At 37.5% G+C, this 16,587-nt stretch overlaps 1 protein-coding gene across 1 annotated transcript in view; it reads right to left on the bottom strand.

Annotated features, from left to right (window-relative positions):
• LOC145680973 (uncharacterized) overlaps positions 1-16,587 on the bottom strand; it is a 233,127-nt gene that overhangs the window by 58,691 nt on the left and 157,849 nt on the right. Inside the window, exons 4-5 of the mRNA XM_081752191.1 lie at positions 10,141-10,331; positions 4,009-4,227 (exon numbers count right to left, since the gene is read on the bottom strand). Of these exons, the coding sequence (XP_081608317.1) occupies positions 4,009-4,227; positions 10,141-10,331 (410 nt within the window). The remainder of the gene's footprint in view (positions 1-4,008; positions 4,228-10,140; positions 10,332-16,587) is intronic.

Genomic DNA, 16,587 nt, shown 5'->3' with positions numbered 1-16,587 from the left:
GAAGAAAAACGACACTAGTGATGCTAAATGACAAGAAAGACTGTAATTACCTCTCCAGGCGCTTACTCACGCCTGCATGTGTTTCAGTGATACGGGTTTGAGGATCACTATGTGCCAGAAGTGAACTGATGGTGATCCGATGTTTGCTTCTTGTTTCTTTCCACTCTCTTTGCGTTGTGTTCAAGGGTTCCCGGGTTCGATTTCCGGTGAAGACACACGTGAGTCGGATCCCACGTTACCCTGTAGGTCCCGTCCTTAGAACGCCATCATCATCTCTTACGGCACTAGTCACCATGCATTTTCCTTGCTCAAGGACTTCCACATCATCACCATCGCTCATAACACATCGCTACACCACGGGGTTATTAATAAGAGTACAAATCAAAAATGAAATGAAATCCTTGAGTTTTACGTCCCACGCTTATGCCGGTTAGGCTGAAGGAGGCGGTGATGATGAAAAATGAATGAAATAGTGGAATGAAGAAAGTGGGAGAAAACGGGAGAACCCCAAGAAAACACACGGACATGGTGTTTGTCCACCACAATGTTCACTTGGCGCGAGCTGGGATCAAACCAGGGACCCCACACACCAGAGGTGAACGCTCTACCACTGAGCCACCGTGGCCCCGAGTACGAATCAATACCACGTGTATCACGGGGACATAATTACGGCGATTCTTTCATTGAATATCAATACCATTTGTCTTCCATACCACACTCACCGTGCTTAACCCTACAACGGACGGGTTGGGTCTCACAGACCCAAGCATATTTAAAAGTACTGCATTTCTGAACGATTTTAAGCTATTGTTAAGTCCTTCTCTATACCTTTCAGGTAATGTCACTAGATGTCAGGAATATGCATATGTTACTTCAGTTGCAATTAGTCTGTGTACGAGTGAGGATTGAAATTGCTTTCGGTCTGTGAGACCCAACCCGTCCGTTTACGTCAGTCTTGTGGAATAACTGTGAGCTGCGCCAATAATAGGTTTCTTTATGGCATACTGAGTAACGTTTCCCGTAAAAACTTCATATTGTTAACGAGAATAAGAATATAAAGTGCTTATTTGTTGGTGAATGTTTTGGCAGCGTATCTGACCGATTAGACATGGCTGAAGTGCTAAACGATGATCAAATACTACTTGAATTGGAAAGAGAACCTAGTGAATTCGATGACTCAGATGCAGATCCAGATTTCCAGTTGGAGAGTGAACATAATACAGACAGTGAATTAGAAGATTGTGTTGAAGCGGTTCCTGATGATCGTAATTTTTTTTCTACACCTGTGCAAAGGTTGAATGTTGATGATGGTGAAAGTGATGTTGATTCTACGAGGTGTGGTACAGCATCAAAGTATGTTGGACGAGATAAAACAACAAAATGGAACAAAACATTTTATCCCTCGAATTGTCGAACAAGAAGTCATAATATTGTTACTCATTTGCCTGGAGTGAAGGGAGATGCGAGGGAGGCAGATAATCCTTTAAACGCTTGGCTTTTGTTTTTTGATGAAAATTTATTAGATATTGTTGTGACTAGCACGAATACTTTTATTGAAATTGTGAGGCCGCGATACAAAGATGATCCATTTCTGGCAAGAGAGTGTACAAAGGAAGAAATAAAAGCTTTCTTAGGTTTACTCTACCTTGCAGGACTTTTTCATGCTGGACACGCAAATATTGAAGAATTCTGGGACACGTCTGGTTTTGGTATTGAGGCATTTCCAGCTACTATGTCCCTTAGAAGATTTAGATTTCTTTTACGATGTATCCGATTTGATAACGTTAAAACTAGGAATGAAAGGAAATTAGTGGACAAGTTGGCCGCCATTAGAGATATTTTAAATATTTTTACTGATAATTGTAATGCTCATTATACAACAGGAGAATATCTGACAGTGGATGAAATGCTTGTGGCTTTCAGAGGAAAATGCAGTTTCAGAATGTATATTCCTTCTAAGCCATCAAAGTATGGTATAAAAATTTTCATACTGGCCGATTCAAAAACTTTCTATGCAAAAAACTTAGAAGTGTACGTTGGTGAGCAGCCCAAAGGACCATTTAATTGTAGTAATAAGGCCAAGGATGTCGTGCTAAGACTTATTAACCCCATAAGTGGTACTGGTAGAAATATTACAATGGACAATTGGTTTACCTCGTATCCGCTAATGAAGATCTTGCGAGAGAAGAATCTTACTTTAGTCGGCACAGTGCGTAAAAACAAAAAAGAGATCCCTCCACAATTTCTTCCGGCGAAATCAAGAGAAGTGTATTCTTCTTTATTTGGGTACCAGGAAAATGCAACAATTGTGTCGTATGTTCCGAAGAAAAACAAATCAGTTGTTCTTCTGTCTTCGATGCACCATGATGGAAACATTGATGAGTCCACAGGGGAAGCTAAAAAACCCGAAATTGTGACATTTTATAATGAAACCAAAGGTGAAGTAGATGTGCTGGATGCGATGTGTGCTGAGTACAATGTAGGGAGAGCAACTAAGCGTTGGCCATTATGTTTGTTCTATGCACTGACGAATATCGCTGGAGTTAATGCATATGTCGTTCTGAAAGCAAACAAAGCAATGGATTCTCAGAATTTAACTCGACGTAAGTTTATAAAACAACTTGCATTGCTTTTAATTAGACCTCATATGGCAACGAGAGCTCAACATGGAAAACTGCCCAGACATATTAGAGAATTGGCCGGAAGGATCAGTGGTACGTCTACTAACATCAGGCAGGCCAGTGAAATCAACAATCAGAACAAAAGAGGACGTTGTTACCAGTGCCCAGACAGCAAAACCAAATACTTTTGCACATATTGTAAAGTGTGGGTATGTTTGAAACACACAAAAATGGTATGTGACAACTGTGTTGAACGTCCAAACTAAAACGCACTATAGACTGAACATTCAAGTTCAAACATTCTGAGACTGAAGTAGCTTAAAGGTAACTGCATACCATCCAGAATATTTTATATATAAATAATAATCGAAAACATTAAGGGATTTTCTAAGAATTTGTAAAATTACCTTTTAATCAATAACTTACAGTTTGCAATTGTTTTGTATAACATTTTAAGAAGAATAAAGGGCCATTATAGTTGTTTGTGCAAAAAAATAAACGAATTTTAACATAGATGTATGTTTATATATAATATTTTGGTGGGGTCCTGTAGACCCAACCCGTCCGCTCGTGTAACTTTTTTTCACCCGTCCGTTCTAGGGTTAACACTGAACAGAAACACAATAGCCCCTGGAGGCGATATTTGAGACTAATCTTTTCCTGGAATTTTGGAGAGAGCTTGCATTTTAGGGACCACTAACATTTAATTTCGTTGTTGTTAGATTTCTAAAAATTTTAAAGAAACGCTTCAGTTCAAAAGGCCCCTTCCCTGTAAATCCGGCACTGACCACGTGGTATTAATAACATTAGTAATCGGTGCCACGAGATCCACAGGAAGGTTAATTACAGCCTTTCTTATTATTTAGCATCACTAGTGTCGTTTTTCTTCCACGCTGCATTTACTTGGTGTTGTACAGCGCCACAATTACCTCTGGTGGCGAAAATTTGAACTAATTTTGTTTTCTACACCAATCGCTTCTGCATGTTCCCAAATGTACCCCTACTAAGTTTGGTTGCATTCTGTCAAGTGGTTACGTCTCCAGAGTTCTCTGAATAGCGATACTTATTTTATGATGACCTGGTACATGTCTGCGAAAATCCAGAAAGTTAAGGGAATATGTTTCACATTTTTGGTCATATTTTCTTTTATGATGATTGTATCTTCATGGTTCTTTTTCGATAAGCAGTTGAGATTTTGATAAGAGTGGAGGCCCCTGTCCACCTAGAGCCCCGGGCTATAGCTCCCCTAAGCCCCTCTTTTAATCCGGCCCTGGATATTAGACGGACTATAAAATATTTCTACAAAGTCGCAAAATGTATTTACTGCCATTTGTCTTCGTTCATTTGTGATGCATATGTTGCTTCATTTGCCTTCGTGGTTACTTACCTGCCGCACTCTTTTTTTCGAACTGCTAACCCTGAATATGCCAAGCGTGTGCAGACCATATGTTTCGAGATGTTTGAAGCACGAGGATACAATTTGAGGGACATTTGGACCAGGATCTGGTTCCACATCAATGGAGCCACAGGAGATCGTATCTAGTCCCGGAACACTTCCTGCTAAACCCGGCCTCCTATCGGGCGCTAAGCTTTCACAAGAACCGCTCTGGAAAAGAAAAACAATATATACATTAAGCCAATTTGAAATACGAAAGAAACCAATCTGAAAGAAAAATATTTAATAAAAGTGTTGCAATAGGTTTAGTGGATTTTTTTCTAGTTTCGTAGGTCTATAATGATCGATGAATATATACTGAATTTGTTTAAAAACATTTTTTATATATATATTTAAGAAATTCATATACACATATTTCCAGATAATCACGATAAGTAATACTACAATATGTTTCTTCTAAATAACAATACACTACTTTCTGTAGAAATTGCTTTAAATAAACTAGACGGACGGCTAGGTGGGGTCTAGGTTGCACTTCTTTGTCGATTGAGTTTAATGACTGATTTTTATTAGAGAAAAATACGGTGAAATAGAATTAGGCGTCGGTCTAAATTGTTATCTTAAAAAATTGCTTTAATTCTTTAAAACTACATACCTTAGGTTTAAATAAAATTTAGTACGGTATTTCTGTACTTTTAATTCTGTATACAGAAGTCAAAAGTGAAAGCCGCAGGCCCGTATCCACGGGGGGCAAGGGGGCCTCCCCCCCTAAACTTTGGCTGGCCCACATAAAATTTCACGGTAGGCTTGCAAATGAACTATAATATGGTGATGAAGTATAATATGATTGGGTCGACCCCCCCTAACTTCTACCGGGCCCTCCTAAATTTTTGGGCTGGCTACGGGCCTGGAAAGCCGTAGTCATAATTGTTGCAATCGCAGCACACAACATTCTAGAAAAGAAGTTTCCACAAGCTTTGTAATTACTATTTTCTTAATATTGGCTTAGGAACAGTGTTCGTAGGTGTCCTTAAGAAAATTTCCCTCGATAGACACAAAAAGTTTCCCTTTTTAAATTTTCCCTAATTTGTTGAGTGTGCAATACTTATGACAGAAGTTATGTGACAAGATTGATTTAGCTATATTAAAGGAAGTACCAACTATATTTGTTTTGTTCATTTGCCATTTTCCTGCTACTTTTTACTTTTTCCTCCACTTTTTAAAGAAAATAAATACCCACAAATATCGTCGACAGCGTCACAAACTGTCGTATCTCAGTTTTCTAAACTTTTCAGGAGAGCGATTTTTAGGTTTTCACACAACTTTGAACAGCCATAACTCAAAACCTATTTTACCGAAAGGAGAGAAAATTTACCAAGTTATAACTTAAATGATAAGAAATCAGTGTAGAAAGTTTTATGGAATTTGCTTGTAAACGCTTGTGAAAAATTTGGCGGGAAAGAGATACGACAGTTTGTGACGATGGTAATCCTCTCTTGTATGAAAGATACGACGCATATTTTTTACTCTGAGAACTACATTAATAGATGAACAATCGGAATATATTGCACTTTTATTGAAAAACTTCGTGTTTATTACACAAAAAAATTTAACAAACGCTTCCTGAGATTCTTGAGGGTAAAACGAAATTCCTGAGAGCACACAAGAAACACAATATTAAGAGCATACTAACCATAACATAAAATAATGCTATCAAGTTGTCATTGCCAGAATATAAAATCTTGCAAAGTAATTTGAAAATTGCATGCTTTGATATTGCATTTGAGAAGGATGGCTAATGTAAGTTTCTGTAAAATTTAACATGTTCAGGGTTTCGAATGATTGAAGTTGGGCCCGGACACAATGATAACGAGTCCTCGTAGGCGTGGGAGACCCAGTTCGATTCCCGGCGGGAGCTCATGTGGTTCGGATTGCCCGTTAATCAGTAGGTCAACGTCTCATATAGCCTCGCTGCTGAAATGAACGTTAAAAATCAATCAATTAATCAAAACGAGTCCTCGTACTTCTCTGGACCGATAATTTTTGACAAGTATGCAAAGTAGGAACTTCTATCTGGTGGATTCAATCTGCGTTCTTTTCAGGAAAATAGTTATGTAGGTGTCCTCAAAATGACTTGTCTTAAACTGAATGCAGTTTGGATAGTCTTAGTTCACTTTCACTTCGCGCATTTCCGTCCAATTGATTGGATCTCCATTTTCGTCACATCTAACTGACAGAATACAAAGACATTGGGACAGAGATCTAGTCTCATACTCGATTCTGTCAACACAATGAACGGTATATGGGTTCTTTTTCCTTGCCAGTTTAACAATCGGTTCAAGTTACGAGGGTACCAAATTACTGCCACAGTGCTTAATAGATGTGCTTAGAGCACTGTGGACTGAATCTCCCTCATTTTACCATGCCTAGATTCAAAGAATAGGAGAGAAATTTCTCTGATGTTCTTACGTGTTTGCACCGCATACCCCATCATAGCAACCAACCTGAACTCCTACTAGGTCCATCCTGTATTTCTCTAACTCATTCGTTATGGATTTTAACGCGCCTCCCTATAAAGAATTCTAATATTCCATGTTCCAAATCTCATGTCCATTTTCTTTTGCTGATGTCGTGCCAAGTTATCAGTGTTGGTCCGAGGCTTCTGTGATTGTTTCTAAAAAAAGTGTCTTTTTTTTTATTACAGGATGAGTTTGTTAGCCTCACCCAAACCCCCAAGCTGGAGGGTCACTCTTTGTCTGCCCGCGACTGCTTATTCAGTATCTTCGCAGCTAACCTCTATTTCTAAAGGCCTTCTCCTCGATCCACAACCTGGGGCCGCAGTGGCTCAGTGGTAGAGCGTTCACCTCTGGTTAATGGGGTCGCGGGTTCCAACCCTGCTCCCGCCAAGTGAAGTTTGTGGTAGACAAACAGCGTGTGCGTGGGTTTCCTCGGGGTTCTCCCGTTTCCTCCCACTTTCTTCATTCCATCATTTCATTCATTTCATTCACCGTCTCCTTTAGCCTAACCGGCATAACCATGGGACGTAAAACTCAAAAATGTCATGTCATGTCGATCCGCAACCTGAGGACGCAACAGCCATGTAAATATATATGTATACAGCTACGCATTGATCAAGTATAACATTCTAGCTTATAAGTTTATTTGCTTCGGCTGTTCCGAGCTTAAGACATAAGTAAAAATACATTAGGAACAAATGATAAAGAAACTAAGTGGATATCAATAAGAAATGATATAAAAAGCAATGAGTTTATCAGTACGGGACTGTATACCTACTTTTGGGTCACTTTGTATATATAAACAAATTGCTTTGAATATAGGCGTATCTGTCCAGTTGGGAAAGATCTGTTGCTCACAAACTGTCGTAACTCAAGATACGACTGTTTGTGAAAATGGTTTATACGCTTCATCTTAAGATACGACACAGTGACGTCATCACCACCGTCAAAACAACGCACATTACAGATATGTCGTTTTGGGAAATTGTAGAAGTCAGTGTATGCAACCACATAGTAAAATATCTCAATTTTCGATTTTTTTGAGATACGACACTTTGTGACGCTGTCGACGATATATACCCAACCAGCAATGGGTGCAAATTATGCTACTTTGAACATACACATACTATTGCTATTGTGTTGGTTTATTTTTGCAGAACAAAGGAAAATTTAAGGATTTACAAAGGTCAATCAGTTAGCGCGATAAATTTCCCTGGATCTTCAAATTTAATCGCAAAAAAAAAAAATAATAAATTTTTCCCTTTTTGCTAAATTTATCTACGAAAATTACCCTCAAACTACGAACACTACTTAGAAATTGGTAATGATCATGTGAGATATGTTGTAACTTAGCCTTGCAATTACAGTTCAGAAGACATTTAACAAAATAGAGCTGCAATCTATGTTCTCTCTCCTGTTGCGTTAGTATTTGGTTAAATTGGGGTTCAGCGTTCCTGTTAAGTGCCGAGTCAATATGAGACGTGAATGTACAGTTTATGGTGGATTTAAATCACCGCAGTTAAATTTCAAGGGTCTCTCATTTGGAATCGAAACCAGGACTCCGACTCCTAGCATTAAAGTTGCACGTGTTAGCTACTTGACCAGCGGGGAGGGCTCATGATCAATTTATGCAAAATATTAAACTTGCTTTGAAGTCATCTTTCTGATTCTTCCCCGCTTTACACAAGAACAGTTGAACAATTAAAGAAATTCTCCTTGTTCTCGAAATGTCGAATAAAAGATATGTTACTATTCTCCTTCTGACTCTTTGTTTTATGGAAAGACATCAACCTTTTCCTCACTCTTCGTATTCTATTTTCACCGTTATGACTATCAACTTATCAGTTTTCTTATTGTATCATATAATTTATTTTAATATTAGCAAAAAACAAATTGTCTACAACATTTGTTGAATTGTTCGGTATTGGTACTGGATGACACAACAGGATTACATTTGCACACCTTTTTTTTTTTTTTTTTTTGGATGAATTGTAATACACGAAATACTCTTTCAAACAAAAGATAAACTCTCAAAGTTTTACTTGATGATCAAATGACTCAACATCAATGAACACCTTCTTCTAAGCCTCACACATAGATTCCTGAAGCGATCAACATTCTTCTGGGACTCACAGAGCCGACCACTACTCGACACAGGTAGCGTGATTTTCTCAAATACCATTAATAGATATTCGGATGACTTGGCGGGCAGGCGCCTTTCATGCACTGGGTTTCGGGTTTGATTCGGTTGGATAGCCTTGAAATTTGAACATTATGGTGGTTCGGATTCCAGCTCAAAACTAAAGATCCTTGTCTCATATATCCTCGGAGCTGCGAGGAACCTCTAAACTCCGAGCAACTAACCAATCGAATGACTCGGTACGTCCTCTCGGAAACGTTTACGAAACTGTACAGATTTGACTACAATTACAGATTTTGTTCCACAGAACGCATTTACACAAAATATCTTCTCTTCTGTTGCCATATTTTTTCTCTTATGGAGGTGAATGCGCGAATCGCTAACCACAAGCAATACGAAATAAAACTTTTAACGGTTGGTCGTTTCATTCAAGTAACTACTTTTAATTATTGTTAACACGAAGTTGCGAAACTAAATTGTTAAATCACCCTGTTGTCTACCTATTTCAAACTACATATGCCAGCGTTTCCCAACCTTTTTCAACTTGCGGCACACTATGGGTATAACTTGAATTCTCGCGGCACACTCGTAGATATTATTATTTGTAAATATAAAATACAGTGGTATTTTTTTCTGTGATTAATGATCTTTCTCTCAAAGAAAGCTCAATCACTGGTTTTCCCCCGTGGTTAATCATTATGTTAACTTTTCATTCTAATTTAAAAATAGAGAACAATTCAATGAAATATTGGACTCAGGTTTGCAAAATTATGCTTTTTTTTTTTTTTCGAAAACTGTATCCAACCTTTCACTAAGAATATAAATTTAGATCACTAAATAACGAACGGACAAACAAATCTCTTTTACTTTTAAAACATAAATGTAGGTAATTTGTATGTATGTTTGCTTCGTCGAAAGTATTGAATTATATTTTAAAATTTCAGGTACGAAATAGTCTGCAACAATAATGGAGCAACAATGGTCATAACAATGATAAATACCTTTTTCAACATTAAAATTGTACTCGGTATGAAACTTAAAATTGTAGATTCATAGTAGAGGTTCATAGTAATGTGAAATACAAATATACATATTCCCTTATGTCTTGCAATCTGATTACTATAGAATTAATAATTTTGTTTCGATTTCCCCGCGGCACACCAGCGGCCCATTCACGGCACACCACTGTGCCGCGGCACACCGGTTGGGAAACGCTGACATATGCATATTTCAGCTTTTTGTCTTGTAAGTGTATACGCGGAAAGGAAATAAAAGTATTATGACCAGAGTTTGCTCTAGATATTACATTTTTTTCTGTTTTGAGTCGTGCTATTATCTTTACTCAAAGGAACAAGTTTCAATTAAGCATCACGTGCTCCTTATTTATCATCTAGTTATTTCCAAAATAATCTCAAAATAAAATTAACACGTAACAGAAAGCAAGATTAAAATATTTACGATACTTACTTCTTCCGTTCTGGCGGTTTCAATGAGGGAACTGAAGCTAGCGCGACTGCCATGGTGAGATTTTCTCCGGAGCTCCGAGTCTTCCTCCTCCCTGAATGGACTTTCTGTTCGAGGCCGACATAACCTATCATTTGCTATGCACTGACCAATTGGAATACCGAACACAAGTCCACCACCACTAGTGTTGCCTTCTATAAGAGAGAATGTAATAGTTGGTAATTGTTGACTACACTGATGTTGTTGATTGTACTAGCAAGAGACGTACGCAAACCGTGACAGCTAGATATTTATGAAAATTGGTACCCTGACTAATTGTGGATCGCTAATCATCTTGGTGATAGTCACTCGGTGCGGAAATGCCTTGTTTACCCGCTACGTATAATACATATACCAAGCAGTGACCGGGTGAGGCTGTGCCGAGTTATACCCCAAAAACACCGGGAAAAGGCAAAAAATGAAAAATGCATGCAAGTAACCTGATACCTACGGGAAGGGAACATGTGACCAAGAACATGGCAGGAGTGTCACACAAACAGTGTTGCCATCCCAACATAAACTTATAGTTTTTCAAATAGAACGTATACTATTTTATGGCATTAAGACAATGTTCATAAAACATGAAAGAAAATAAGCAAAAGGTGGGTTATAAGTGTTGCCAAATAAGGGAGATATAAGGCTCTAAAGTTGGGAAATTATCCGGTCTGTACAATGAAACGAACAAATGTACACCAACAACAAGACTGCAGAAGAAACAAATGTACAGTAGGGAGTAAACTAGAGCATGCATAGTATCCAGTAACTAACGGGCTTGATACGTCATATCAAGTGTGCGGCTAGAGCGAGAAATGTACGCATTTTGCCGTACTATTTATGACTTTTCTGTTTAATGTTTTGGTGTATTATGTTAAAATATTTCGCGCCTGTATATTACTGGTAACCTGAATGCAGTGTGCTTCATCTTCATCGTTGTCTCGCATGCTAACGTTTCCTATACTCTCGACTGACACCTATCACAAGTCATTAATCTTTGCGAATCGATTCCGACGTACTTTCTTGCCACAGATTTGTTATCTTTCATGCCACTGCTTTTCTGAACTCTTTTCAGGCGCTACACCGTCATTTCTGTGGTTTGGAAGGCATGCAGGATTTTATGCAGTGTTGGTTCGAGATATCGATTCCACACAAACGGCATTGGAATTGCTGCGCAACAGGAAGACTTGCTAGCATCAAGTAACATGGGACTTCTTTCTACAGCTACTCTAACACGTGCCCTTTGTAGGTGAATCCTGTATCAACCCCGTTAGTCCTGTACATTTGTTCCTTCTGCAGTCTCGTTGTTGGTGTAAATTTGTTCGTTTCATTGCACAGACCGGATAATTTTCCAACTTTAGAGCCTTATATCTCCCTTATTTGGCAACACTTATAACCCATCTTTTGCTTATTTTCTTTCATGTTTTATGAACATTGTCTTAATGCCATAAAATAGTATACGTTCTATTTGAAAAACTATAAGTTTATGTAGGGATGGCAACACTGTTTGTGTGACACTCCTGCCATGTTCTTGGGCACGTGTTCCCTCCCCGTAGGTATCAGGTTACCTGCATGCATTTTTCATTTTTTGCCTTTCCCCGGTGTTTTTGGGGTATAACTCGGCACAGCCTCACCCCGTCACTGCTTGGTATATGTATTATACGTAGCAGGTAAACAAGACATTTCCGCACCGAGTGACTATCATCAAGATGATTAGCGATACACAATTAGTCGGGGTATCAATTTTCATAAATATCTAGCTGTCACGGTTTGCAGATGTTCCTTGTAAGTTGATAGAGAGTTGAAGCGATCCAAATTTACATCTTTCAGATAGTATGCGAGAGAGACAGAGAATTACATCACATGAACTTTAGCCAATCATAAATCTTTACCTTAACAACCTTTGCTACTATTATATTAATTCTCTTTGATTGGGCATGATCGAGTAATAGGGATTTAAAAATGCCATGAATGCTTAAAATTGCTAGTTCGTCGTTGAAGTTTGACAATACTGCTTACAATCTTCTCTCTATCACATATCATCTGACAAATTTCAATTCTGACTGCTTCAACTCTAATTTACTAATATAATGTAGTTTTATTCTAATCAATAAATATTGAGAAGATGACAAATTATAATATTATAACATTATTTATCACTTACTTATTGCAGTATTTACCTTAAATCTGTAACATTACATCCATGTTTTCATTATAAATTCGTACAAGGGTTACTTTGACTTCTACTTTTTACACATATAAAATTATGCCAGATGATTGAAATATTGCTGAAGCTTACATTTACTGTATTTCCAGTGTGGCATTTAATATATTAATTACAATGTTTAACACACGTATACACATGTTACTTCCAATATGTTTTATTCGATGCATAGCATATAGGATGCGGTACTCCATTTGCAGTATTACACATACAATGCAATACACGTACATATGTATAAAATAAAAAAAAAATGAATTCTGACCAAAGCATATACAATCTAATAAATAGCACCTAATATCTAATACATCATCGCATAATCTGCCCGATGAAGGCAAAAATATTTTGCCGAAATGGAACGCTATTATTTATTAGATGGTATATGCTTTGGGTAGAATTTGTCTTTTATTTTATGCATGAAGTTCCAAAGCTACAATGAGTCGTATTCAAAAACACGCACCAACCTAAAGTTTCTTGGACGTTATATGTCAACACTTTACGTGGGTATGAATATTCTCAAACAACTTTCGATTATAATTCTCGTATACACAACAAAGTATATTAAATTAATCTGTAAATGATATATCAATAATGTTATGAAATTTTTATGAAATTTCTCTTCATTCTCCAGGAAACCGTGCTCGTGGGTTTTCTCGGGGTTCTCCCGTTTCCTCCCACTTTCTGCATTCCACTATTTCACTCATCTCTCATAATCACCGTCTCCTTTAGCCTAACTGGCATAACCGTGGGACGTAAAACTTAAAGATTTCATTTCATTTTTCTCCAGGAAATGAGCAACAGCTAATTTTGCTGAGTTCATTCACTTATTACCAAAAAGAAACTGATGATAAAAATCATGTAGACGCAATTTTTACAGACTTCAATAAAGCGTTTGATATATAAATCATGATATTCTTCTTATAAAATTTATAATATTTTATTTTTGACATCCTACGCAAATTTCTATCGTCATATCTAAGTGAACACAAGTATCGCTTATGCTACAGAAATGCTCTGACTTCTGAATTTGTATTTATTCAGGTATACCACAAAAATTGCAGATGATATAAAAATTTATCGTTTCATATTTAGAGAGAGAGACTGGATCAGTTTGGAAACTAACATTAATGCATTTTGTAATTGATGCAAAATAAACAACCTAACGTTAACTATTGAGAAGTTCTGTGTGATGTTCTATACGAGAAAAAACTTGGCATTTGAATATCATATAAATGATATACAACTACAAAGAGCGACCGTATAACTGATCTAGGTGCGTCAACAAGATCAAATATCTTGTTCAATATTCGTCTGAATCAGATTATAAATGAGGCTTGCAGAAATCTCGGATTTGTATTGAGATTGGAACTTAATTCAAAAACATTAACATGTTTAAAATTTTGTGTACTGCATAAATATACCCCTACAGTACGCGTCGAACTAAAACACGTCTCAATAATTTGGAATCTTAGTGCACAAGAATATGTATATCATTTAGAGTCAATTCAATCAAAATTTTTTAGTCATTTAATATACAAGATCACAGAAATATATCCTCGATATGAGAAGTATGTTGCGCTTCTATCAAATTACTTTTGTATTTTCTTGAAACAAGAGGAGCTACTTTTGTGTTTCCTAGATAAACTTATAACAATGAGATAGATTCGCTAACCTTACTATCACAAATCTCTTATGTCCTAAACAAGAAAATGAAGTCGCAGTTACAAACATTTCACGAACCATCACAGTATACCAATGTATCGGGTATATCACGTATTAGAACAATGTGTACTTTGTGTAATATCGCTCAAATAAGAAGACCTGCAATAGATGTACTTTATGCGCATGTGGAACAATACTTTGAACATATAATTTAGTATATAGAAGGAATATTTATGAATGTACTGACTATGTATGTACTGTATTCTGCTGACCACTATCAATAGGTGTACACTTATTTTGTTCAATGTGTGATAAAATAAAATAATCTTTCGAGAAGATGCCAAATCATATCAAGATACTGATGACTAGTATATTTAACATTCTAATAGGTAACATGTAAAACATTTACTCTGTTTTTATGGAATAATGAAATATTGAATATCCGGTAAATATCTCGAACTGTATTTTATTGAAAGATCATAATTTACTCTAAACTACTATATACTCTATATAAAGAAAACATATATATTATGGAGCCATGGTGGCTCAATGGTAGAGCGTTCACCTCTGAGGGTCATGAGGTTTTTGGTGGACAAACACCGTGTGTGAGAGTTTTCTTGGGGTTCTCCCGTTTCTTCTCACTTTCTTCATTTCACCATTTCATTCATTTCTAATCATCACCGTCTCCTTTAGCATAGCTGGCATAACTATGGGAAGTAAAACTTAAAGATTTCATTTAATTTCAAAACAGTTTATCTGTAAATACTGTAATTACTAGATATATTTAAGAGGTTATAGTAAATTAAGATATTTCAATAAAATACAGTTTGAGATACGAACCTGCATCTCAATATTTCATTACTCCATAGAAACTGAGTAAATACTAAAGTATAAACTTTGAATATTCTTTAAAGGATAAAAATTCCTATCAAATATGGGCCGCAGTGGCTCAGTGGAGATTCGCTGACTGGCTGTTGCCGGGAGTAGACGTTGACAGTTAAGCTCCGGGAATAGTGATTGTATTTGCGAGCTTCGCCTTTCTTTCGACATTACTATACCTGAACAGGGTTTGCAAGTTTTGGTAGTGTTTTGTGGCTCCAGTGTTAGTGGTACCATGCAAGAACTTCGTAAGAATAGTGTAAAATTTGGTTTTGACAAAACCACACGCATGATACGCCCTAGCCCGGCTGAATCACATGCCTGGTTATGTGTCCATTTTCCCAACATATTTGAGGATATCCAAGCTTTACAGCTCCATAACGAAGAGTATTGCATGTTTGTTCAATTCAAAAATAGTGATAGTTACTAAAAGTTTATGTCTAAGGCTCCAGACAAATTATCCTTTACCCATTTTGATCAATCTGTCAGCGATGTGTATATTATGGACGCACAAGTTAATCTCACGAGAGTTAAAATTATGGACTTGCCATTCGATTTTCCTAATGAACAAGTGTCTCAGGTATTATGTAATTATGGTGAAATTAAAAGTGTGGAGTATGAAGTCTGGAAAACTGTGTTACCTACACGCCTTTATAATGGTAACAGGATTTTTCCGATGACGTTAATAAAACATATCCCTACTCGATTACATTTTGACACTATTAAAGGCAATGTCTCCTATCCAGGACAGTTACAAACTTGCCACGCTTGTGGATCACTCGATCACCTGATTTCCACGTGTAAACAGCGGCGACGTCCTGCCCAGTCCACGCGGCTGGAAGGGGACACCCCTGTAATGACAGATCTATGTCATGTTACAAAAACTACACGTCATGTACCCGAACGACCTGTGCCCTTGACATCCTCTGTTAGTGCTACAAATTCCGACGCTACGTGCCAACAAGTGTCAACACTGCTGTCTACTTCAGAAACTGATTTCCCCCAATTGCCATCAAATGACTCATCCGCTACCATAGTACCAGCTAAGCAACCTTCAGTTCCCACTGATTTGGATGATGGGGTACCATGCCCCCCCGAGGCCCCCCAGGCACACCACCCTCATCTCTCGCTTCATATGCGACAGTAGTACTTCATGATCCAGCAACAGGTCATCCTTCTGCTAAGCATGGCACGACCCAGGATATAGTGCTTCGTCCAGCTGTGCCTTTGCCCGCTGACGTGTTTAATGATGATACAACCTGTTTTTCGCCTATATTATCAGTAAAACACGTGAAAAAACGTAAACCGAATATACGAGAAAGTGTCAGTGACCTCCAAACGCCTGACCTTGTGGAATAGCAACTGTGGTAAGACTTCACTGGTTTCCTTGTTTCGTCTCGTCATCACGAGTTGTATGCTGTTCTGGTGTTTTGCTTCTTGCTTGTGTTACTTGCGTTATGTGGGAAAGCTATGTCAATTTGGATTTTTACTGCTTGTGTATAGCAAAGATATTAACCTATTTTCGAGAAGTTCTTGATTTTGTGTTTACAATCCAGTGTTTTTTTTGTGTGTATATGTGTGTGGTCAACAATATGTATGGTGTTTCGCAGAGTTACTCAGTGTGTGTGCTGTTCTGCGGGCGAGGTACACTCACA

This window comes from Thermobia domestica, chromosome 3 (genome assembly GCF_964235325.1).
Source record: "Thermobia domestica chromosome 3, izTheDome1.hap1.1, whole genome shotgun sequence".
Classification (NCBI taxonomy): Eukaryota; Metazoa; Arthropoda; class Insecta; order Zygentoma; family Lepismatidae; genus Thermobia; species Thermobia domestica.
The sequence above is the reverse complement of the archived record's forward strand: the minus strand, read 5'-3'. Positions and strand labels throughout refer to the sequence as shown.